This window comes from Xiphophorus couchianus, chromosome 4 (genome assembly GCF_001444195.1).
Source record: "Xiphophorus couchianus chromosome 4, X_couchianus-1.0, whole genome shotgun sequence".
NCBI classification, from domain to species: domain Eukaryota; kingdom Metazoa; phylum Chordata; class Actinopteri; order Cyprinodontiformes; family Poeciliidae; genus Xiphophorus; species Xiphophorus couchianus.
In genome coordinates this window covers 6,579,505-6,605,751 of record NC_040231.1, presented here as the reverse complement: position 1 = coordinate 6,605,751, position 26,247 = coordinate 6,579,505, and the positions used below count along the sequence as shown (strand labels likewise).

General features: G+C 37.2%; 2 protein-coding genes across 6 annotated transcripts; one reads left to right on the top strand and one right to left on the bottom strand.

Moving 5' to 3' along the window:
* The first annotated feature begins 774 nt into the window (after positions 1 to 774).
* Positions 775 to 10,513, top strand: LOC114143080 (cellular retinoic acid-binding protein 1). Of its 2 annotated transcripts, none has more exons than XM_028014822.1 (4): positions 775 to 913; positions 2,873 to 3,051; positions 3,312 to 3,425; positions 9,063 to 10,513. In XM_028014822.1, the coding sequence occupies exons 1-4, from the start codon at positions 844 to 846 to the stop codon at positions 9,114 to 9,116; spliced, it is 417 nt and encodes a 138-aa protein (XP_027870623.1). In that variant the 5' UTR covers positions 775 to 843; the 3' UTR covers positions 9,117 to 10,513. The 2 variants fall into 2 exon arrangements, with proteins under 2 accessions (XP_027870623.1, XP_027870624.1); XM_028014823.1 differs by lacking the exon at positions 9,063 to 10,513 and adding an exon at positions 3,585 to 4,398.
* On the bottom strand, positions 9,299 to 26,247 carry LOC114143076 (paired amphipathic helix protein Sin3a-like). Of its 4 annotated transcripts, XM_028014814.1 has the most exons (22): positions 26,038 to 26,247; positions 23,462 to 23,686; positions 23,155 to 23,343; positions 22,928 to 23,034; positions 22,468 to 22,783; positions 22,121 to 22,375; positions 21,882 to 22,034; positions 20,918 to 21,073; positions 20,713 to 20,799; positions 20,478 to 20,596; positions 20,164 to 20,389; positions 19,817 to 19,933; positions 18,932 to 19,170; positions 18,674 to 18,857; positions 17,225 to 17,810; positions 16,419 to 16,588; positions 16,130 to 16,303; positions 15,959 to 16,051; positions 14,990 to 15,084; positions 12,926 to 13,133; positions 11,769 to 12,029; positions 9,299 to 11,685 (listed from the first exon to the last, which is right to left on the bottom strand). In XM_028014814.1, exons 2-21 carry the CDS (start codon positions 23,645 to 23,647, stop codon positions 11,811 to 11,813), a joined length of 3,879 nt encoding a protein of 1,292 aa, XP_027870615.1. In that variant the 5' UTR covers positions 23,648 to 23,686; positions 26,038 to 26,247; the 3' UTR covers positions 9,299 to 11,685; positions 11,769 to 11,810. The 4 variants fall into 4 exon arrangements, with proteins under 4 accessions (XP_027870615.1, XP_027870614.1, XP_027870617.1 ...); XM_028014813.1 differs by having other exon boundaries at positions 9,299 to 12,029; XM_028014816.1 differs by having other exon boundaries at positions 9,299 to 12,029; positions 22,121 to 22,372.

Genomic DNA, 26,247 nt, shown 5'->3' with positions numbered 1-26,247 from the left:
AATATTTTGCACTTTGTTTATTGAGGAAGAACGTACAAGAATCATGTCAATAAATATTTGGTAGATACATATAAACCTTGTCCAAATTCTCACTAACGGTTTGAACAAGGTAAGAGAAAATCACAAACATGTGATGTTTGTCAGACACTTGACAACATATAAACTTAAATAAAAGGTATTGGTATCAGATTGATACCAAAACTATTACTGACCAATAGGAACACAAATTAAAATGAATTAAAACCAATTCTCAAAATAAATATGAGCCAAAATCTCCTCTCCGTATCGTCAAAACTCATTGTTATCCCTCAGTTTTGGTTGCCAATTTGGTTGCCTAAAGTTAGTTTGGACACTTTTTCTTCCATAACAATCATAAAATTTGAAATTGTCTTTATATTTCTACTCTGGTTATCTTTGTCAGATATTAAATACATGTTTTTGTTTGTTTAATGATGAATTTCCAAGCACAGTTTTCAAACTTTAACAATCACAAGTTAGTTGTCAGTTGAAGTAAAGTCTATGTACAGAAAAGGAGCTCATTCAAGAGAAAGATTCTGGTTTAAATAACTGATAAATGCAACAATCTTCAAACATTAAAAGGTCTCACAGAGCAAACCACCAGCAAAGTGTGTAAATGTCTGTAAGTACATGTCTGTGTGTGTGTTGAGAGGAAGCAGAGGTGGAGGCAGGGTGGGGGGGTTTGGTCTGATGTGTCAGATCATTACGCCCTGGGAGGAGAGAGGGAGGGAGGGGAGAGATGGATGGAGAGAAATAGCCTAAAGAAAGGCAGTTGAGGAGTCACAGGACAGGAGGCGTCGGCCGGCACACAACAGGACGAGAGAAATGGCAAATTTTTCAGGCACCTGGAAAATGAAAAGCAGCGAGAATTTTGATGAGTTGCTCAAAGCTCTGGGTAAGTGTGTTTAGTGTTTTCTTTCATGTTTTTGTGTTTTAAGACGGCTATTTAAGACACATGGAAAAAAAACTGTAGCAAGCTTTGTTTGCCCAATGATTAAACTGGAGAGATGAACTATTTACAGATTAAAACTTTAATATAAGAACTTTTTGCTGTATCAAAAATACACTGTTCACATAAATCTTCAGTGTTTTACTTTAACTCAAAATTTTTGATTTTTGTTATAATTAAATTATATTCCGAATAAAACCTGCAAGAAGCAAGACTCTGCCTAAAATTTTTTTGGTGTTTTTGGTGTATGCATTAGTGGAAGTGAACTCTTGGAAAAAGTGGAAACAGACCAAAGCAGTCTCACATCTCGCTCTGTGTCTCCCTGACAGAGGGTTAATAGTTTTTCCTCCCATTTGGAGGACAGAATTTATCACAATCTACAGGAGAGTCAAACAAAGTGAACAGCATCAACATTCCTCCCTCTCATCACCTTGTGCTGTGATCTCCATCGTTGCAACATCTGCTGATGTTAATCTTACATGCAGCTGCTGGTGGATCCTTTACCTTTTAAAAACAATAAAAGATTAACTGAAAGTGAAAGATTTTACTTTGGCATGGCTGCCTAAAGTATAAAAACTAATACAGGGCCTAAACTTTTGAACATTTGTCATGTTAAACCCACAATTTTTTATGTGTTTTATTGGAATTTGATGTCATCATCCAACATAAACTAGTGAATAATTGTGTAATGGAAGGGAGATGATATTTGGTTTTAACATGTAATACAATAGATAAATTATTAGTATGCAGCCATCCGAGTCAAAGTCACTGATGTGTGGGGTTAGTTACCTTCCCCGCAAAGTATTTTGCATCTCTGTTTAATTCGGGTCCTGTCAGCAGATTCTGCCACCTGAGCCTCGGACTTCTGCAGTTCCTCCACAGAACTCTTGGACTTCCAGGCTCTTTCTCTGATTAATGCTATCGTTACCTGTCCTGTTGGTTCGCGTCTTCGTAGATTTCTGATTTTGCATCACATTTTTCATTTATCAAACTTGTCCACAACTCTTTCTGTGACCCAGTTCCTTAGTCTTCGCAATGATGCATGTTCTCTGATGATGTATGTTCAACAAAGCAATTAAAGAACATTAGGGAACAGTTGAGACTTCAATGAGGTTATCCCAGCAGTTGGATGAAGTAATTTGGGGGAATATCAAAATAAAGGCATTCCACATTTGTTAGAACCTTTTGTAGAAAGTGTTGAAAACAAAGCACCATTTTCTCTCCTCTTCACAACTAAACACCACCTTGTTGCTCTGTCGCCTACAATTCCCAGAACACATCAAGGCACATGAAGTAAAGCCAAGTTTATCTGTATAACATACTTCAGCAACTATAGGCAGTTCAAAGTGCTTTACGCAATTAAACCAAAAACTTTTTAAAAATATTATAGTGGGATGAGATTTCACATCTTTTTACAATGATGTCATTTGGCACTATTCGAATAAAAACTGACTTGTTTTGACAAATAAAACAATATTTTAGCACACATGTCATATTAAAGTTCTATTTATGTTTCCTCTGGAGTCTAAAGGGCCACATATATAGCCACAGTGTGCCTGATTTGGCTCGCAGGCCTCAAGTTTGACATGTGCAGTAGCCAATTATGAAACAACCAATTAAGATTATATTTTATCAATACCCATCATCAAAACCATCAAGCAAATATATTAATTAAAGTTCCAATTATTATCACTCAAAGGCAGCTCTAAACAGGTGGGCTTTTAGCCTTAATTTAAAGGAAATCACTGTTTTGCAGTTTTATGAAAGTCTGTTCCAGATTAGTGGAGAATAAAAACTGAATGAACTCATATTTTTTCACCGGAGTTAGAAAGGTAATATACTCTGTGTCAAGCAGCAATTTATAAAAGAAAACGGCTTGAACTGAATTTTGTGTCTGAATCTCAGGTGTGAACGCCATGCTGAGGAAGGTAGCAGGGGCGGCTGCATCCAAACCCCATGTGGAGATAAAACAGAGTGGTGACCACTTCTACATCAAGACCTCCACGACTGTACGCACCACGGAGATCAACTTCATCGTAGGCGAGGAGTTCAACGAGGAGACGGTGGATGGCAGAAAGTGTAAGGTAACTCAAAAACCAACTGGTGGCAAATCTAAATGGGCACCAACAACAGTAAATACTCACAAAAATGTATAAACAAAATATAGGGTATGAAATTAAAATCTGCCCCTGAACACATCAAACTTTAGTTTCCTTATTACACTTTACAATAGAGCTACATTAAACTGGCAACATTCAAATGCCTTGTAGTTGAGTTTACTGCAGACAGGTGAAGCTGAAGGTGGAATTTCAGTAAAACATCTTAAACTGAATATCTTCTGCAGAGTTTGGCCACGTGGGAGACGGAAAACAAGATTTATTGCAAACAGACTCTGCTGAGCGGGAACGGTCCAAAAACCTTCTGGAGCCGAGAACTCAAAGGGGATGAACTCATTTTGGTAAGCAAATACTTCAGATAGCAAAATGGTGAAAAAAAGAGGGGATCTGGTTTTTTAGGCAGTGATTACACTATGAACTCTTCGGAATGGTCTCATTTATATAAAGCTCTTTGTTTGCTTTTCCCAATCTATGGTTTTCAAACACACTCATCTTCTTAGTGATGGATTTCGACCAGAATCTTAGACCAGATGTTTGGATCCTTCACAAAGTGACAGACTTGGAAATGGCTGCCTTTATTCACAGCGGGGCACAAAGCACAGGGTTTGGAAAAGGGAACGGTGTGTACTTTATTTAAAAAACAACTTGTGTGATGGGAATCAGATTGTAGAGAGGGGAGATCATCATGTATTTTTATGTGACGAAATATGCAGCATTGCAGAAGATGTTGTCTTTGATCAGGTCCAATGAACAGTTTTGTTTTTTTTTGTGATAAGATTCACCTACCTAAACATTAGTAATCACAGTGACCTCCAGAATTATTGGTACCCTGGTAAAAATGTGCTAAATGCCTTTACGTAGAAGTCCTTTTTTGCTGTAGCTGCATAGTCTCACACTACAAACTGTAGCAAATACCAACTTTAACAATAAGAAAACTGTTTAGAACAAAAGAAAACATTTCTTATAAGTTTATAATTGTTTTCTACAAAATCACCAGCAGCACACCTATTTGTACTGCTAATGACTCCTACCAAAAAGAAATTAATAAATGTTTTTGAGGGAGTTGGTAATTTAGTAGATCTATAAATGCATATTTTGTCTTTAAAATGGGACAAATGCTCATGTCATTTAAGTTTGACAGATGTGTGTTGCTCTTCATAAGTGATGTGATGCCTTCTGCAAATGGCTTCGTTTATCTGCTCTCGGGACAAAATCTTAAAAATATAACATGTCCAAAAAGTATGAGTTCATTTATCTAAGTAATCCAACACAAAAGTGAAATACCTGTCATAAATCATTACAACCTGGGTGATATTTTTTGGGTGTTAATTTCTCATAACTTTGATGATTATGGCTTTCAGGTAATTAATACCCAAATATGAGTTTCTGAGAAAATTAGGATATTACATAAAACCAATAAAAAATAGATTTTTTTCTCACAGAAATGTCATGTTATGCCTTTGCTAGACGGCTAACTTAACAGCTGTATAACCGACAGTCAATGATATGTTCCACGAGGACAATAACAAAACATCACTACAAAAGACGCTTTGCTGAGTCCAAGCACTTTAACGGAAAATTTAGTGGAAGGAAAAGTCTTTAAATGAGGATGTAATCTGGGACTTGGGTTATAACTGTTGCATTTCCTGTGAATGAGAAACTGAATGAGAAACAATGTCAGAACCTGTAATGTCATCTTTTCAGAGGCAAAGTTTAGCTTTCACTTGTAGAGATCCCAGAGTCTGGAAAAAGAGCAAAAAATGAGAATCGTTTGATGTCCACGGTGAAGTTTCCACAGTCATTGATGATTGGTGATTTTATGTCCCCTTTTTGAATTTTTCTGCTGTGTTTCTCAAGTCCACAACAAAACAGTCATCTAGCAAGGAATTAATGAGAGCTTCATCTTTTCATTTTCATCACAAGCTTTATGGAAATGCTGATTGTATTTTCCCATAGGAAAATTCAATCAATACCTGCCCAAAAATATCAATACCTGCTTAAGACTGGTCAGCATACTGGCTTGACATAAACCCTGCGTAAATCTCTGATCAACAACTGAGCATGTATAGTCAGTATGTGGATTTACCTTTCAGCAGCACATATCAGTACTTAAAAAATTATGTTTTAATCTACTACTTTAATTTGCGTTTTCATTTTCTGAGCGCAATAGTGATCAAAGGGAGCAAAAATAAACACTAGAAATTTATCAGTTTGAATGTATTGAATCAATATCAAACTAAAACAATATAACTATTTTTTGGATTCTAACTTAATCAGATTTGCCTGCATGTACAAAAAGATACATTTTAGTTCTTTCCAAATTACAATGGAAATTGTAGGTAAAGAAAAATGTAAAGGAAACAACTGTGAGAAGTAAAAAGAAGTTCATTCACTAACAAAAACCGTGTCAGTTCCAGGGAGTGTTTTGAAATCTCACAGCAAATTGAAAATGTCATTCATTTATCCTTCCCCCATCTCAGATTGTTCATAAACATGCCTTTATAAGTAAGGCATGTGTGAACAGAGCTTTATGATTTTTCCAAGGAAAACAAAAACCATACAGTTTTCTCATGGCTTCTATAAAGAAGCACTTTGGAAGGATTGAAAGTCTTGCAGACATATGTTTGTTGTTGCATTCCTCCTATCATTTCATGGCCTTGCATCCATCAGAAACACGTCTGCTTCCAGATCCTGCCTTAAAAAATCTTGTGAGAAACCTATAAACATCTGTTCTGGGTTTACAGGTCAGATGGACATTAAAAAAACTAAAGCAAGAGTGAAAAGGCTGTCTGATTTGGCATGGATGGAGATCTCTGTGTGGACACTGACTCACCTCTGCAGAGAGGCAATCAGGGAAACATTTGGGAGAGGCAGCAATTTGGACTGAATGTAGGTTTTCAGATGTGACAGAAAGATTTCTTCTCTCTAAATGTGTTTGTGTTTAAGACAGGGGTGTGTTTATCTGTTCATCTTGGAATGACAGACTATAATCTGATAGGCATGTTGGAATTGAATCGTTTGGGGGGAGAGGGAAAGAAAAATAATTTCACAACAAAAAGATCACAAATGTGAGAACAGAGGCCAGACAGATTCCCTAAACATAGGAAGATTGGATGTGCAGGCTCGGATGGTTAAAATAACATTTTTAAAGAAGAACTAATTGTTAGGAAAAAATTCCAGTGTTATTCTTAGCTTTGTCTTGCAACAACATGTTTTTTATTATTAATATGAATGAAAACCCACAGCATTGTAGCTGCCTTATGAAACATAAAAATGATGTTTGTGTGTTCTTGGACAAAGAGTCATTCTGCAAACCACTTAGATTAACATCAGCTTGCAAATGGACAACTCATAAAAGAAGGTGGCTATTAAAAAAACTTCTCTTGAAGGTTTAAATACCACAAGCGCAACTAAAGTATAAACATGTGAAATGGAATTAAAATGGCACAACCAGCCATTTGATTTCTGGGAAAAAAAATTAACAAACATCTCAGTTCAGTTAAGGTTGGCGTTCAACAGAGTAGCAATAAATTTCTATTATTTATTATTATTTCAATTGTACAGAATTGTGTGGAAGCTAGATCTAAATCTTGGGAGGCTTTTTTTTTTCTACTGCAGGAAAGAGAACAAATCAGTTAAATTAATCTCCAATTCTAAACCAGACACAGATCAAATGCAATTATCAGTGGCAGCAAAATTATTTAGACATTATTTAGAAAAATGTACATTTTTAGAGTTATCGTTCTAGCAAAAACTATTATTCTAACACTGTAGAAAAAGCATTGGTTTTGTCAGCTAATGGTGACATAATGGTTTCTACTCTCAGTGAGGTCCACTGATGAACATAATGACCAATAAAGGGATTCCTGAGGGGAAAATAGGGAAACTAGTCTTTTCTATGCAAGCAACTATGCATGCATTTGGCTCATATTTTGAGTTCAAATGTATTCTGAATTAAATTACCTAAAGAACTAAAACAAAATAATTCCCTTTATCTATTTAGTAAGTTAGAAGCCAGGTGAATCTAGCCTGAATGAGGGGATGCAGCGTTGCATTCTCCTCACTGATGAATGGCGCTAATGAACCCTGATGTTACCTCCAGTTAATGACATCACACCCCTCTGCCAGATGGAGTCGTCACGGCTCAATTAAACCCCCTCCAACCTTTCCCTTCATCCTTCCACTCCGCACCGCCTGGGGTAATGACACGTACTGTTGCTCTAAGCCTTTTTCTGCAACACTCCCTAAGAAGCCCATAAATCTCTGGCGCTCCGCTGTTTCACTTGTTTTGCTCTAGACAGCGAAACATGTGATGAAGAATGCAAACCTGACAGCTGCCGTGCTTAATTAAAGTCGATTTAAATAACAATGGCCTCTGCTACTGTCTGCCTGAGTGTTAGAGGACAGGTTTTAAAAAGAGCTTTGTCCACTATGGAAATTTCAGCATCTAACCTGTAAATTAACCAACAACAGGGGAGCAGCAGAGTTTAAAAATGTGGTTCAACTTTTTGAACTTATGATGATCTGATAAATGTATTTTGATGCTGAGGGGATTTAAGATCAATAATGGATGTATATGTCACAGTTGGACATGTTGACTGAAATAAAACATTTTCTTTCTTAGCAGGAGGTTGTGACAATAAAACATCCTACATGATGAAAACGCTTTGGCTGTAGTGCTGTGAAGAATATTGTTTTATTATACACACTCTAAAAGAGTTTAATCTGCTCATTTACCCATTTTTATTATGCCTGACAAAAAAAGAAAAGGTTTTAAATTATACACTGCAAAAACACAACATTCTTACCATGTATTTTTTTACTAAGTACTAGTTCCACTGCCAGATTATGTCACTTAAAACTTAGAACTTTTTCATCAATATTAAAGGAATTATTGACTTGAATCAAGCTCTTATGGTACTGAAAGTTACTTGTGAATTAGTTTTATTTTATTTGATGTGTAAGATATTTGCACTAGAAACCAAAAAGACCAAAAATACTTAGCAAGATTTAGTTTTTTGTAGTTTATAATTAATTTCTTCAAAAGGGGGCACTCCAGAGTTCTAAAGTGCCACATGAATATTGGTATATGAACAGTGATGGTTTCTTTCAAATGCAGTTGTGTTCATTAGCAGTAAAGACAAACAGCTCAAAATCCAAATATGAACTTCTCTGTGAATCAGATAATCATTTGTTTTATAATGACTTGGTTCAGTTCATCAACAAACTGCTTCCAGTGACTATATTCATTGGGAAATTGCAACCTTATCAGAACTTGTTCCTTTCAACAATAGGAGCAATGGCGTGGCTCCACATGGGCGTGTACTAATTGCCACAGTGCTCACATATAGCTGTGGCCTTACTTTAACCATCCTGAAGAAGATCATCAGCTAAGTCTTCATATCAGCTCTAGTCTGCTCCATTAAAAGAGGAGTTTTGTTTTTTCTTCTGGGTATTCCTGACTTTGGTTTCCTCCAAAAAGTATGAGATCATTTTATCAGAACAGCATAACATGTCCCAGATTTCTTTATTTTCCCCTCTGTTAAAACTTTTTTGATTAATGTTTTTGCTTTGCTCTGATTTTCAGTCATTAGCATTTATATTTGCTGCCTTCAACCTTAAATAAGATTAAACTGCTCTATAGTTCATGGCTGATTTTTCCTAAAAACATTGACCTGGTTGGTTGGTGACCTGTAGGACTGCTATTATTCTGGCCCACAGCTGTTCTTTTCTATGCTGATGGGTGCTTGTTAAAGAAATCCTGACAAACATAAATACCAATTTACTGTGAAAATCATCTGTTTTACCTTGAAACTGGTTATTCTGACTTGAAGGGAAATGTTTGAGAGAATTACTTTGAAGCACATGTAATGTCTTCCAAAGTGAGTAAGAATAAAGATCTTAAAGATTAACAAAAGTTTTCTAGGAAAAATGATAAAGTTGTTATTCATTCTTCTTCCACTCTCATTTCCTTTCAGATCTTTGGAGCAGACGATGTGATCTGTACACGGATCTACGTACGAGCACAGTAGACATCTCCGTTCCTCCAAATTAACTCACAACTGACACCCTGTTGATGTCTGAAATTTAGCACCTTGCAAAAGTATATATAAACCACCAACTTTTTTTTTTTTTTTACATTTTTTTAACTACAAGAAAAACTTGCATATTTTATTGTGATTGTGGATATTTGGGTAGTTTAAAAAATACCAACTTTTCCAATCTACAGAGTATTTTTGCCCTGTCTACATAACATCCCCCAGCATGATGATACCATGCTTAACATAGTATTTAATTTGCTTAATTTAGGTTCACATGTCACATTTTGCATGAGGTATCATCTGTTCAGAGCACCTTCTTCTCTTCTGCTGACTCCAACATGGCCTGTGGCAAACTGCTTTGGTTTCAACAACGGTTTTCGTCTTGCTGCTCTTCAGTGAAGGTCAGATTCTTAGAATGAACACCAAACAGATGCAGTGCTGACAGATTCCCACACCTGAGCTGGTCTGCAACTGTGCCACTTTCCCTTTTCAGATAACAGATCAAACAGTGCTCAATTTGATCTTCAAATTTTGGGTTTTCATTTCAGAAGCCAAGTCTACTTTTTCTACTACTAACCTGTCTTTAACTTTATCCCTGATGTCTCTGGTTAGTATATCTTTTTTGAAAATAATACCCCCCTTGCTGTCATAAAACAATGTTACAATTATACCCTTATCCCACCTTGAAGTGTTTTCTTGAAAAAGGCTAAAGAGGTTTGTGGCCATAATGTGACAAAATGTAAAAAAGTTCAAGGAGTATGGATACTTTTGCAAGGCACTTTAACCTTGACGGTGTGCTGCATTTTTGTATAGCAACGTAATTTAGAAAATAGATTTTTGCTTTTTCTTGTGCTTAATTTTGTGGTTTTAATTTTTTTTCCCCACAACAAAGGCAGAACTAACTGGTCTAATCTGAATAAAAATGCTCAGAATGTTTGATGCTGAACCCTCCATCCATTCTTCTGTACACACATATCCAATAGAGATGAAAAGAGTCTTTTAGGGCAGTTTTGGGACTATAAGACTAAGCCGGAGTATCCAAGGGGAATCCAGACAAGAACATGGAGAAAGAGCTAAACCAAGATAAACAGCTGACATGCAAAACGTGTTACTAAAAACCAAGGCAAACAAGTTTCTGTCTACTCAAAGGGTATTTTAATGCCAAACACCATACTAACACTCATGTACAACATCATATAAGTCAAAAGAAGTGACACATTAAACTAGGTGTAAACAATCTCTGTATGTACAATCGGCTCCCCCGGGACTTCCTCTGTATTTCTGTAACAAACACGGCAAATAGAAAAATAAAAACCCAGGTATTAAACTATTTCAAGATTGTCTGCAGCGGGTTATATTACTGACCGCTGCCTTTAGTGAACCTTCAGGAAAACAGACTGTCTAAGAAGTGATGCCTATGTTCATCTTAACTTCTCTGTGTCCCATGTAACATTTCATGTGTGAAATTAAATGATATTCTGTTGCACACATGTACAGTTTTAATGTGAGACTCGTGTTCCAGCATTAAATATATGACGGATTTCTCTCTTCCATCTAATTTCATCTAAAATATCAAAAACATTTCCAATTTTATTAAAAGGCAAAAAAGGGCCAAAAAAAGTCTTTTTATGGGCATTCAATATCCGCGTTTGTATTCGAGCAAGAAATACAAGTTAGCTTTAATAAACTATGACTCAAGAAATTATTGCTTGTGTTTTTATCCTTAAACTGTACACAATTCATAACGTTGACGTATGAGATATCACTGACCCTCCTGCACGGATTGTAAATATTTTTGAAAAGTTCATTAACAAGAAAAAGTTTGAAGTGCTGTTCAGACTCAGCTACATTCAATCATCTTAAAACTTTTGTCCTAAAAACCAACAATAGAAATGCACATAAAAGGGATCCAATTATGTTATAAATGAGTCATTTTTTTCTCTCTTTTTTTTTTTACTAAACAAAAACACTTTGGGAAGATGTTCAGAAGACTAAAATTAAAAAAAGGTCTGTAAATAACCTTCTTTGGTAAAAAAACAAAAAAAAAACAGTAAAACTTTGCCTTTTCTTGATAAAAGTCTTTGCATCTTCTGGCTAAATGTTGACACTCAATATATATTTTTATAAACTGTATGCTACACACCAATGACACCTGATAAAAAAAAAAAAAGAATCTAATTATAAACAACATATTTACAAGAAACATTTTGGGCAATTATAAATTACTGTTCTTGACACACAGAGCTGACATGGTACTAATGTCGATGAGGTGCCAGAAATGTTGAATACATATTTTTATACTGTATGTATAGTGCATCGTTTTGCTTTCAACCCCAACTGAAAACATTCAAAGCCTAAAGAGGTTTACAGCTGGAGTTAACAGACCATGAACGGTTTTATCCTTCAGTTGTTTAGTTTTGGTGATGAGAATCTTAATTCAACTTTAGCCCAGATGAGAGAAAGAGAGCCGTTTCCTGTGTTTTTATCGAACCCTCTTAGCACTCTGATGGGTGGCTTTTTCCAGTATATTTGTTGCAGGATTTGAAGCAAAACTCTTGAACTAGAAAACAAACAAGTAAAAACCAATATCGTTTGGCAGCAGAGTCCAGTTTTGGAAGGTTGGGAAAAAAAATAAAAATTCACCTCTGGCAGTTTTGACGTGTGCAGGCGTTTAAACTGTTTGAACTACAGTGTCCTGTACTGCACCCGGTACTTGTTGATGTTGAGATAGTGGAGGACTTCAGGGCTGCAGGTGGTGGTGCATGACAACAGTCCCTCTTCCGCATCTCCCATCAGCCACTTGTGAGTGTTGGTGGCCATTTCAGGCGTCACGTGCTTCTGGGCCCAGGAGTCCAGCCAGGTCTGGAAGCGGCCATGCAGACGTCTGTTCACCCGCTGGTGGGACTAAAACCACACAAATAAGAGGGAAAAAATAAGAAAAAGTACAGAAATTACTTGAGAAATCATCCGGTGACTAATTGGACAGTTTTCCACTTGATCTGTCCTGATCATCCAGGCTGCAACTGAAAATCTATTTGTTTTTTTTAAATCTGACCATTGAACGAATTACAACCAGGAATAAACATAATTAACAATCAACACATGTCTGATTCGACTTAATTATTTACTATAAAACAACACACACTTGAACACAGACTGGCAATGTTGGGGTTCAGCAACCAGTGTTCTTTTTGAACCTGAACTATTCAGAGGCATCAGAGCTCCTCATAAAACCCAGGCTGGAAACAAAAAAGGATCAATCCTGTCTCGGTACATTTCATGCATCTGATATGTGTTAAAGACATCAATTGAGTTCATGCAGAGCTTTTTTTCCCTTTAAAATATTACGTTGAACACAGCTGTTATTTATTCTGAAAAAAAAAATCTAGAAGCAAAGAAAACTTTTATTATGAAGTCTGGAAAACAGTTTGTGAACTATAATCTGTCTTGTGAAAGACTACAGAAAATTGCCTTTTTTGAGTGTTTATATTCAAGGTAATGATTAATCGAGTTTCTCAATAATCAAATCTTCACAATTAATCACTTCGTGTAAAATCCATGCAGAAAGACTGAACAGCTGTGTTCCAGCTAAGGACTTTCTTGCTAAAAGACAACAGTGGTGATCTTATAAAAAAACTAATTAGCAGCAAATGAGTTTAATTAAGTCAATTAAGAATTAGCAGCACCACCTGTAGCTATTAAAAGATCCGACAGCGATTATCAACCGAGTGGAAAAAGTGATTACATTAATGATTATATTTAATTTAGAAGAAAAAAAGAGAAAAGCTGCCTGTTCTCACCTGATGAGCTCTTGAAAGCGCAGTGTGCCTGTACATGTAGTCCTCTGACTTGCAAACGTAAACCATTTTGTAGGAGTTTAGTTTGAACATGCACTCCATCTTCAGCTCACTGCTGCCATCCTGCGACTTGTCAGAGGAGCCTTTAGTGATGCGTTCTTGCTGCAGCTGCTCCCATCCTCTCTGGCATTTCCGTATCCGTCTCAGATTCCTTAAGAGGAAAATACAAAAAACAATATTAGATTATATAAACAAACAGAATTGAGTAAAAAATACTCTGCAATCTGTATCATACATATTGATGAGTACAATTCTTTAAATCACTTTTTTATATGTTGTTGACACAATATGCAGGCAAAAAAAAAAAAAAAGAAATCATATTTTAGAAAACATAATTTTTCCAACCAACGCATTCCAACTCACCAAGTATCAGCTTTAATTTTTAGGGAGTCAAATCATTCGAGGGAAATGTGGATCTAAGGAGCAGCAGAAGCACGAGTCGTAATAATTCTGCACTGTGCTCTTACTTTTTTGCACAGACACATTGTTCAGATTTAAAAAATAAAATTAAAAAAACTAAACAAGTGTTGATTGATCCCATTTTTGTGCAGGAGCCAAAACAAATGCAATTATTCATCCCACTGGAATCAAGGTTTTAAATGTGTACTTACCGCTGAGGGGATAGATGAGTGAGGACGGAAGCCGAGAAGCATTTTTTTTGCATTCAGGGCTCCACTTAAAAGACATGACAGTGAGGCCAATTTATAAAATAAACTGTTGAAGAGAAACACTAGAAAACTGCTGCCTGACATGTACATATCTGAAATATGTATTGAGAAGGATGAAACGTGACGATGGAAACAGAACTTTAGGAATTTCCCTCCCATTGGGAATCTATGCAATGACTTATTTCTTTAATCAAATATGCTAATAATCCCCTCCACATTTGATGATACGGAGGAAAAAAAAAAGATGGCTCCGATGAAAAATTATAGCCAAGAACCAGTGAGTTGAGAGAAAAAACACAACAGTGAGTGATTTTTTTGTGCTTAAAAAAATGAAAAACAGCAGAAATAACAGCAGAAAGATTTCAGAGGCAACATTCCATCTTTCTAGCGTCAGGAAAAAAACGACTATGAACAAATAATTTAAACATCCATTTTATTAAACCCTACTTTTCTGTACAGATTTTTCAGACCATTTGTTTTACCAACATTTTTTTCTATAAAACAAAACAAAATGATTACAATAATCATCATTATCTGACAGAGATGAAAAATATATTTTCAAAAGCTGCAACTGTGGTGTGTGATTTACACCAGCAGACCCTGGCCAGGTAAGAACACCTGGCCATTTAAAGTTGCAAACAGATGTCAAATACAACACTGTATACAATCACAAAGAGTATGACAAGATTAAAAAAAAAAGACCTCGCTATTCCCAGATTTTAGATTTGAGTTAAGATAGTAAAGTTAATAGTTTGGTCTATCAAGCCAACATTAAAAGAACTTAAGAAAAACTGAAATTTAACTTGAGCATTAGGAAATCAGCCAGAAAACTAACTGGTGCATCTCTCATTGAATTGCAAAGTGAAAAATCCAACTCATTCCTCCATTTCTTTAAAAAGAAAAAAAGTTTCAACTTAATCAACCCAAAACAATATTTTTAAAAAGTCCTTCATAATAAATAAGATTTCTGTTAAAAAAAATAAAGTAAATAAATGAATAAGTAGATTTTCTTTCTAAAACGATGACCAAATAAAGTGCAATCTCCCATGAAAGGCAGTGTTCCATTTTTAGAAGTGAAAACAACACTAAGAACTCAACCAGTACACTGTGGTAAACTCTAAACTCCTGCAACCCGTGTGGTTCTCTTACTAAAAAGGTAGAGCTTACAATGTCCACATTATATTTGATTGTAAAAAGCTCTGCATGTCTGGCCTTGCATTTATCTCTGGTAAAGAGTTGATTTTGGCGGCTTGTTTGACATGTTGTAAATGATGCAACAAGAGCCTCAGAGCAAAGTCTGATGAGCACAGACAGGAGGGAGACATGTCTGGAGTCTCACCTGGGGAGGAAAACTGGTTTCTGGGCCAAATGCTCACGTAGCTCCGGAGAAGCAGAATCTGAGTTCAGGTACCTGCTCACGTAGTCTGACCATTTCTATGGAGAGAAAGAGGAGAAAACAAAATGAAAACATTTGAAAAATTACACATATACAGTCTTATTTTTTGGCTCCAAATTCTTAATTTGTATTGTCCCATTCTAGAATATTATGGACAAAAAAACCCCATAGCATCCAAAAATGGCCGACGATTTAAATTATTTGAAAACTCAGACATTACACCAAAAAAAGAAGGAAAAAACATTCTGCATGTAGATATCTTTGTATCTCTGTAAAGATGACTTCCTTCAGCCAGAATCAACATGCAACACCACAGAGATGAATATTAGTTGATCTAATACCGATGTTGGAAATCTGTAAAATATCAGCCAAAAAATTATTATCAGATTTTATGGGTCTGCATCTATAATCTTTGATACTGGTTAATAATAAATGGGTCGGCTGTTCTCATACCTATTGTTGTGTTTGACTAATACCACCTAATAAAACCTATTCTAAGATTCCAAAATACAAAACGAATAATAAAAATATGCATGATTCATGCTGATATCGCATTGAGTCAATATCAGTATTGTCCCATACTCAAATATGCAATATCGGTATCGTATCTGAAGTGAAAAAGTTGTATCGGGACACTCCTAGTAGCTAACATCATCTGCAAACTGGGATCTTTGCATGTAGATTACATTTTCATGGACAGAACAGCAATATTATAATTACTACCATGACACACAACTCATGTCTCAGCTTTCTACAAAGTTTAACTGGTGAATGTTCTCACTAGAGTGCAGGTAAATACACAATACTTGGCAGCCAAAATTTGATTTTTTTTAAAAGTATGTATCCACTTGCCAACCTGCAGATTAAAATGGAGAAGGTAAAAAAAAGAAGTCTAATCTTTTTGATTCCTACTTCTGCATCTGTTGGCTCATCAGAGTTCTCCTCTTCTGTGTCCAGCAGCTCCATCGCCACGCTCACAGATCCTCGGTTCTTCATGAACATCAGCTGTGCAAAACAGCAGCAGTCAGTGGCTAATCTCCTATAAGGACTGCTGTACAATTCTTTTAATGTCCTGTTTGATACCTTGAAGCAGTTTTCATCTGTCATCAGCTGCTCCGCTTTCCGCTGGTAGGCCCCTTCTGCTGTAGCTCTGGATGTCTGTGTGGAAACAGCGCCCCCTGTAGCTTTTTTGGCACTTTCAGCCAGGTACATGTCCGTTACACGCACGCATATGTCATCGGTAACGAGGTGCTGGAGCTGAAAACACATTGGTTTTAGTATGCAACACATGTCTCAAGCCAAACATTAACTATAAACAACAACAAGGAAAAAAAGGAACATTTCTTTCTGCAGTGCTTTTTATAGTACTGACCTGCCGGACAATGCTCTGGATTAGTTTGTCCATAGTGAAGGCGATGTAGGCGTGGATGGTAAACATTTCCCTCAGGGAGTCTTCGTACTGAGCCGGCTCCATGTTCCCGTCCAGAAGATTTCGCACCATTTCCAGAAACACTGAGTAGTAGTCTTCAACATCAACATCCACTGCACACAAAACAACATAGACACTGAGTTACTTGGGTGTAGACTGTAATATAAGCGGCACCATAACAGAGTAGGGAAATCATAAGTTAAGCTCAGTGTAAATAAATGTATTTCATTTTAAAGTTTGCTTCCTATAAGTTATGGTAAAATTTTGTCAAACATTTTTTTTAAGAGTTCTAAGATATAAATACAATTTTATTCAGTCCATACAATGAGGCTGCAACCTTTACAGTCCAAAGAGCCATTTTGTCCTCAGTCCAGCTAAATAAAATGAGCTTAGAGCTGAAAATATTACACAACCTTTGAAAAATTATAAACAATTTCTTTTGCTGTAGTATATATTTTTCGTAAATATCTACTACAAGAAAAACAGATCTTAAAAAAGACTGGTATTTTTTGTGTTAATGGTTCATGTCTACTTCAAAACAATCTGATGTTCAATAAAATTATTTTACCTTCTAATAAATGGAACTGGGAATAAAATTATTTCAGGAAAGCATGCAATCTCAATGTTGTTAAATATCATAATGTTTAAGAATCCTGTGAGCATTAGCAAACTTAAGTGGACTGAAGATCCAGAAGCTCTGTGTGAGTTAGATAAGAGTGCTAAAGATAACGTTTAAAACTCGTTCTTACTCGGCTCTTTCATCTTCAGCTGGATGGCTGGGTTTTCGTTCTTGTCCCTTTTCAGGCCCAGCACGTCCTTTTCCCACTCTCGCTCGCGAGTTTCCTCCTCAATCTGCTTCTCGGCCTGCCCGTAAATCCGCAGCAAACGGGAGCAGAGGATGTGATGAAGGCGGAAGAACACATACCAATAGTTGTTCACAAAAAACAGGTTGTAAGAGTCATCTGTGCCCCGCATCTTTTGAGCTGCCGTGTTGGAGAACAAGAGCTTGGATTTGGATGGGCTGCGGCCTGGCAGGCCGTTGTGCTTCTTGGGGCCGTCCTGATTTGTCTCCATTTCTTCTTCTTCTTCCTCTTCCTCCTCTTCCTCCAGGTCGGAGAGCTCGCCACGTCGCGCAAACAGAAGGTCGGGGATGAAATGATTGATTATCTGTTTGATCTTGAACTTGTCTTCTTTCTGAATGCCCACTTGTCTTTTGACATGATGAATGATTAGAGCAGCGGCATCCTCCAGGATCTGGCTATCGTCGTAGGTCTGTGTCATGTGAGGGCCACTGGGGGGCGGGGCGGCGGTTTCCTCCGAGGCGTGCTCCTGGCGCTACAGGACACAGCAGAGAAAACTGAAGTCAGTTTTGAAGTTTTTCATTTATGTCTTACAGAAGGTAACAAACATAAACGACACAATTTCACAACTCTAGTTTCCCTCAGCTGTAGAATGTAGTTTTTACACTTACACTCCCTTATTGGTCTGGATCCTATATATTTTCAGCTTTTTATTTACAGGACTTATAACATACATACGTTCTCTGAATTTTAAAAATAAGAATCTGGTGGAAAAGTTTGAATTTACCATGGATTTTTTTTTCTAATTCTCACAAGTTCAAATGCAAAACACATCAGTGACTGAAGTACAAGAACAATTAATACTACAGTGGTAAAATTGATACTTTAGTTTCAGATTCCTTCTTGAAATCTCATTTTATTTTTTCATTATGGTTTTTCAACTTTACCTCAAAAGAAAACCTGTTTTGATTTGCTCTCAAATAATTTTTTGCATTTTGTTTATCTAGGAAAAATGCACCCAAATCATGTTATTTTGTTATTAAACTATTCTGCAGATACTTAAAAGCTTTGTACACATTCTATCCAAAGTTTGATAGATAATTAAAAGGGGAGAAAAAAAAACACAAAAACATTTTAAACTCAGAAGTTTGACAATTTATCAAGCTTATTCAAACAATATCTCTATCGGTATTGTTACTGTCAATGCAGTTTCTGCATTTACTTGGTATCAGTTTGATACCAAATTAATATGCAGTATCGCACACCTCTAGCTTCAATAACATACAACATACATATACATACTGTATGTTGTTGGTTTATATACATATACCAACAACAAAAACCTCCAAAACAATTGTAATCAAGTACACATTGAATAAAATAATTAAAATTACTTACATCTTCATATAACATCTCAATTTCATTAAGTAAAGACTTGGAGCGCAGCACTTTGGTGTCATTCTGTTTGAAGTTTATGCCTTGATGGTCGAGTGACTTCAAGTAGTATTTCTCGTTCTGTTCCCGCCAGATTTTGTTGAACCCTCTCTGTGCTTCTTTCCACTCTTCTTCCTTCATTTTTAACCTGAATAGGTGATGAGACGCGTAAGGATTCATCAGGCTACGGCATGTTGGGGAAGTTAAAAATGAGACCATTACCTTTTCAGAACGATGGGTACGGACACAGCGGGGTTTCTCTTGAGGCCGTCAATGATGTCGGGAGCTTTGTCGCCGTATATCCTCTGAATGGCTTTGCGATGAATGACCTCGGAAGAGCCGCCCATCGTGTTGTCCAGCCTGAATCGCAGCTGCTCCTCAGCCGACATGCGGGAGAGCCTCTTTTGCACCGTCTCCAGGGCTCTTATTGTGGCGAGGTTGTTTTCCAACACAATATCCAGCTGCAGAGAATACAGTGAAAATACATTTGCTCTTTTAAAAGTGTCAAGTTGTCCTTTGTTACCCGGACGTCAAATTGAACAGAAAAAAAAAAGATGTTTTTCATGTTTTTTCCCCAAGTTACAATTACAAATCTCAAAGCCTTTTATTGTGATTCTATGTGACAGCACAATACAAAGCATAGCCTACCCACAAAATGCTATTTATGGAGAAAAACACAACCTGAACACACAATCACTCAAATAGCAGAGGCAGTATCATGCTGTGGGGATGCCTTTCTTCAGCAGAGACAGGGGGATTGGTCAAAGTAGCCTAGAGAATGGCTAAGGCAGAAATATAGGGTAATACTGGAAGAAAACTTTCCCCAATTTTTACAAAAAAAACCCCAAACATTTGAAATTATTATCCAATCAATGTGTTTAACCCTTTAGGATGAGATATGTTGACACATATTTTATTCACTGAGCCTGCTGAGATCCATGTCACCTTCGGTTTTGCAGTTATTGTTCTATTTCGTCACCTTAGAATGACGTGCTGCCTTGTGTTGGTCCTTCTCACACAACCCCAATAAAATACATACAAGGTTGCTAAGAGACAGAATATGACATTGAACCAGATATGCAAAAGACCAGAATGATTATTCCTCACCTCAAAGCGCTCATCTTCACATCTGTAAATATGCTCCTCATATTGAGTCTTCTTGGAGCTCACAAATGTGGAATCCTCCGACCAGGATGGAAAAGACACCCAGGTATCATTCAAAACCTAAAACAAAGAATTTAATTCAGATTAACAGATAAAGGATCAAATAATTTCATTCATTTAATTTCTTATTCTAGTCAGTAGACATTCTGTCACACAGAAAAGAAAAAAAAAGTTTAATATCTAAGCGTATCTGACTGCAATGACTCAGATTTAAGATACACAAGAATTTTTTATTTTTTTTATCAAGTTGTCTTGGTAACATGATGGGACATATTTAACTCATCTCTAACCTCTCTGCACAGCGGTGTTCTTCCTGTGCACTTAGGTTGCTGATAGCTCTTTGGCAGTGCTCTGTAGCTGGACCCCAGCCTCTTGCAGGAAGCATAATCAATCTCCATGGCGATGCCCTCTGTAGAACGCTCCTTGGGTAAACTCTCTGTGTGGCTCAGCTCCCCGTGACTAGATTCACGGTAGCCCAAGAAGTTCTTAAACCAAGTAAAAAGCTCTGGGAATTTTCTGTGAAAATACAAGGATAGCCTTGAGGTTAACGTTACTAGATTAATGTCTACAGGTATAAGAGGTATCCAAGAAGCCACAGATTTACCCAAGAAATGGGATGACTAGCTGGACCAGCTCAGTGCGAGAAATAACTTCCTGGTTGAAGATGTGCAGACATCGGAGGAAGTTGTCATATGCCTCTGAGCTCCGTAGAGCCTTCTTCACCTGCGTTTAATTGTTTCAGCAAAGAAAGTTGGATTTTAGATGATTGTTATCATAAACATTATCAAAATTTTACTTCAAGCAAGATTTCTTGAATTATTAAATATAATAAAGCTGACCTTCTCAAAGAACATAGTTTCAGTGCTTGTGCTGAGTTTACCGCCTTCAGCCATGCCGTGGGCCTTACCGATGACAAGAGCCTTTTTCTGAAAAGGTTAAACATGTTTCATAAATTAAACATTCACTAAACTACAATTCATAGCAGAAAGTTAAACCTTTATTTTATTTTAAACATCCATAAAAGTGATAGGTGTCTTAGTGTACCTTGAAAGGCGGTGTGGATCCCACTCCAGCAGGTCTTCTGATTGGCAGACCATTTTGGTTCAGTCTCTGTTTGCTGTTCAGCGAGGGCCTCTTCACTGTGGGACCGTGATCATTACGGACTGACTCTGCTCTGTCTGGAGGACTCTTCCCTAACAACTACACAGAGAAGTGCATATCACAATCAAAGACAAAACAGAAGAAAAAAAACAGAAATCCAAAAGTAATTTTGTGCCAGAAAACAATTCTGAGAAACTAAATAAAAAGGAATTCAACCAAATATAAACCTTCATGTTAAGTAAAATATCTGAATTAAATCATTAAATTTCAAATAAAAGCTTTAGAATTTTTTCAAGCATGCAAGACAAAGACAATGTCTTGCATGTCAAACAAAATGTTTGACTTAATATCCTCATTCTGGATAAATTGTTATGAAGTTCTGAACCACAGAGACTCTGAGGCTTGGTTAAGATTGTTGAAAGTTTTATCTCAGTTAAATTTCAATTATGAGTTAAATTTAAAACACACATTATTCCAGCTTCATAATTTTGTACCCTGCTTGACTTGCGCTGGCACTGTTGGCTCTGGTATGCGAGTCATAATGCAGTTAGCAAAGGCCTTTACACAATAACATTGTAATCACACATAAGTTGTAGACAAACACCAAAATTCCAGTTATTTCAGCTAAATATATTAAATATAATTTAACTTTGTCACAGTATGGTAATTTAATGTTGTTGCCAAACAAATTTAAGGCATAATTAAATGGAATTTAAGATCAATTTGGGAAAATCTGTAGGTATTTAAGATTGCTTCTTCTAAATCTTTAACTTTTGAAGATCCAGTGGTATTTAACAGTAGAAGATAATTTTTTATTAGATATCCAGTGACTAATAAAACACTGACCCAGTTAATTTTGCATAACTAACATTTTGCATAAATGTTGTGGCTGCATTCAGAGACTCACCACTGAGCTGTTTGCATCTGGCAGGAACTGTCCAAATTCTGACAGTAGGTCCTCTTGGTTCTTAAAAAGTCTCGCCACTTGAGTGTAAACCTCCTGTTCAGTCAGAGCTGGTGTGTAATTCCCCCCAGCCTCTTTAGCATTCCGCTGTTCTTTCTAAAACATTCAGAATCCAAAGAAAGCAGGACTGAGTTGAACGTTCTTCGGAAGTTGTAGAGATTTTCAAATTTCACATTTTTCACCTGGTAAGTGTGCAAGATTTCCAGGAAGGCCTTATAGATATCCGGCTGGCCCTGGAAGCGGTTCTTGATCTTGTTGACGTAATTTATGGCATGGTTAAACTCCACAGGTTGGTTGTTCTGGAGAGGTGGCCCGCTGGACGGGGTGCTGCTGACGGGAGTGTGGGGCTGAACTGAAGGAGAACGTGGTGAGGCGTACGACGGGATGGATGGATTCGGCTGGCTGGTGGGTGTGTGGGCCGGAGACTGAATAAGCTGCTAAGAGAAACAACAACGCAAAAATATGTTATGCCACTAAACCACCACAAGCTACCTATCTTATTCAGAAGATATGTGAATAAGTATTCCACCTTGCTGGTTTTGTTTAAAGCAGGTTGAGTGGTGATAGTTGGGGTAGTGGTGGTGTGCAGGTCGGTCTGTGGGAGACTCTGGTGTTGTTGGAGGCTAGTTGGTTGGCTAGATCCCCCAGTTGTTGGGATGTTTTGTACCGATATTCCTTGAGGAGTTATGTAGTGTATTTGACCAGGTGTGGTTACGTTCACCAGATCGTTGGTTTGAACCTCGATCTTATAACCAGGCGGCAGGAAAGTGTTAAAACCCATGATGAGGTCTGGGTGGCCCTTAAAGAGCTGCGACACACGGTTAATGACTCCAGGAGTGTCGATGCTGCAGAAACAGAATCAATGACACCGTATTATCACCTAAAATACTTTTAACTAAACTCTAAAACATCAATTCTGAATGTGAATTTGAAACACAGAAGTATTATTGTTTTTTTTCTCAAAATCAACCGAAGAAAACAAAGCTGACCTCTGGGATTTAAACTCTTTCATAATGTCGAGAAAATCATTATAAACTTGAGGTTGATTCCCAAACTGCAGTTTCACTTGATCCAAATAAGACAGGGCATCTTCAACCTACAAAGCAAAAAGTTAAAATATATTAGCATATTCCCTGTTCTGTTTTTTGTGGAAATACATTATCAAACAAAGTTTTTTTTTTTACATATTAAGCCAAAAGCATTTGGTTGTTCAAACCTTTAACCGCTGAAACTGCTGTTGCTGCTGCTGTCCTTGCACTGAAGCTATGGGTGTGGGGGGATGAACATGACCTGGAACCACTGCAGGTCCCTGAGACTGCACAGCCAGGCTATGTGTATGAGGCCCAATATGTGGTGTAGCATTGTTGTGCCCATGTCCACTTGTGCTTTGAGGCATAGTAGGCACCTTTAAGGTAGAAATAGAACAGAACCAAGTAAATACTTGTTGCATAAAAAGCAAGTTTCTAACTGTCATCGACTTTAAAAAAATATGTTAGAATTTAAATATTTGCCCCATATCATACCTGGTAGGCCTGGGGGAGAGAGTACTGTATACCAGTTGAGGGCTGCATGGTGTCTGCAGCAGCCTCAACAACAGGTGGGGCCGGGACAAGGGCCCGTTGAAAGCCTTCTCCAATAGCTTGAACTGGGGGACGGCGTGGTTGCTGCTGCACAAAAATCGGTTCTGGGTCTTCTGCACGTTTCTTCATGGTATACACATACTCAGACTAGAGCATACTTTACTAGAGCTTAAAAGAAAAAAAACACAAGAATACTCCTTAAACTTTCTCACTTACTTTCTAAATGTAGTCATTAGGGCAGTTAAGGATTTAAAACTGTGAAACAAATCTCCAAACGCCCACTGACACACCTCAGAAAACAGTGCAACTGTCCGTGTTGCTGGATTATTAGCCTATTATTAGCGACATAGTGAGCAGGATTATTAGCCTATTATTAGCGACATAGTGAGCAATATTTTTCAGCTGGCAATGATTCATAGGATAGGTGTCATTCGTAGCAAGCAGAATTGCACAATATACTAAATTGCAATCGCCATTTCAATAACAACAGTCTAGATTCTGTACAGTACTGCATCCTAAGTACTGAGGAAACACAATCTACGTGCCAATGATGTATTTGTTTATTTAAGGATTACATTTGTCTGTATCATAGTAGAGAACATTCTTCCTGGGTCCACACCAAACATTACAATTAAATCACCATTTAGAGACATTACAAAACAGCCATTATGTTATTTTTTAGACAAACAAAAATTAAATTAAACACAAATTAAACGTTTCAAGAGTAACAACGTCTTACAAACGTTACGAAAAGACATAAAATACATTACCATGCAAACTATTTCAGCAATATCAAAACTAAATTAAAAATATATATATATATATATATACCACCAACGGGTTTTCACTGCACTTTATAGTGAAAGAAAATTAAACTTTTAACAACTAAAAAAAAAAAGCCAAATGGTTTGGAGATCATGACAATGAGTGAAAAGTGTAGCAGATATTTGCTACCAATATCATCATAACAATCTCAAACAATCACAGAATTTCAACTGCGTTCATTTTACCCTACACAAATAAACTGTAAAATGTACAAGTTTAATTTCTTTTAAAGCTTTTTCAGATGAGATTTTATTTCAATATTTTGCTACTTCTAACTCATAATTTCTCATAATTGCTGTTTGGTTTAATATTTATTGGAGATTAATTAATTGATCAGGTGGATGCACATTAATTCCCGTGTCTTTACATTGATCTAAATATGATTTGTTTTCTGCCTTTTCCAGTGGCACCAGATACTGGTCAAGCTATTTTATTTTACATTGGTTATTCAACCCTTCCTTCGTGCTTTAAATATATCTTACGTTTCTTTTTCTTTTTACAAAATAGCACAGCTGTACATAGAAAGTAATTTCTTGACGGTCCCTAAGTAAACGTCATCGGATTTAGCCAGAGGAGGGTAGTCTTTGTGCCTCATTGCCCTACACCACCGTCTGGGAAGAACACGGTGTTAGAGCGCAAACGTTTCAGTCGCAGATAGTGTGTCTTTGTCACATCTAGCTTCGGTTTTTCTTCTTCGAAACGAGAAGCAAACACGCCAGACGGCGAAAGGCTGCGATATCAGTACAGCAGCGCAACAAAAAACCGAACATTTATCCGATTTATGCCTCCATTTTTGCTGGCACTGTCGCTCGCTGCAGCGCTCTCATCTCCCCTCCCCCTCCGTGCTAAACGCCGAGCTATCCGTTTTCGGCAAGATGACCGCTTTCGCTGGTCTGATGGCTGACGTTGACTTTCGTCCGTTTCAGTTTATGTGGCAAGCAAGTTATGATGGTGTCTATAAGTTGGCAGCGAGACAGAACCAGAAAGTACTAACTTGTCACTGTTGGGTTATTCCTGAAAGAGCACTTTATTCAAACATCTGATGAGCTTAACTGACATTACCCTCTCCTCTCTGCTGGGTAGAAGACATGTAAGAAAACTTACTTACAGCCGTACAGTAATCGATCGTTTTAATTGTCACTTTTCGTAAACTGTACACCACGGTGCCTGGATTAAGTTATATTGATAGTCATTCATTTAGCTAATCTTAAGTATCGTTAGCTCACGAAGACCGCTAGCAGGCTAATGCTTGCGCTTTCAAACGTCGCATACGCGTTCAAATAAGCGTTAAATTTGCTGATAAAGTTTCCAAAAACAGAGTCTCTTTCAGCAACAACAGTCTCTTAACAAAGCCCACTTAAACATTGAAGTAGAAAAGGCAAAAACCAACTAACAGTAAAATACATCAGGTTAGACTGCTTAACGCTAGCCTCTCGGCTAATTCACGTTGCTAGCCTCATTGGCAACTAGCTTCAGTAAGTTCTCGGCGCTGCAGCCTAACGTTGCCGCTGCCGAATTCCTCAGTTTTAAGATGGAATAAAACAGAGCGACACGATTCCATCACAGCCGAAAAGCGACTGGCGCCTGCTTAATTTTTACATCTTTTCGGCAAGGTTATGTTGCTGCTGGCCACCTTAGCACAACAACCAAACCCCATTACCACAGGAACCCTCGGCTAACATAAATTAACTTACCTAGATCGGCTGCCAACAACTACAACTTTGCACTCCGATGTAAAGGATCCCCGCCTACAAAACTGCTACTCCAGCATTTAACAGGCGGTGATGAAAAGAGAAGGAAAGTTTTGAGAAGCGTTAGCAAACGTAAATGTGAAAAATGTAACTGACTGTAGTGGCTACGTCGCTAACAACAGTGTATGTATGAAGCGCTGTTCCTTGAACATA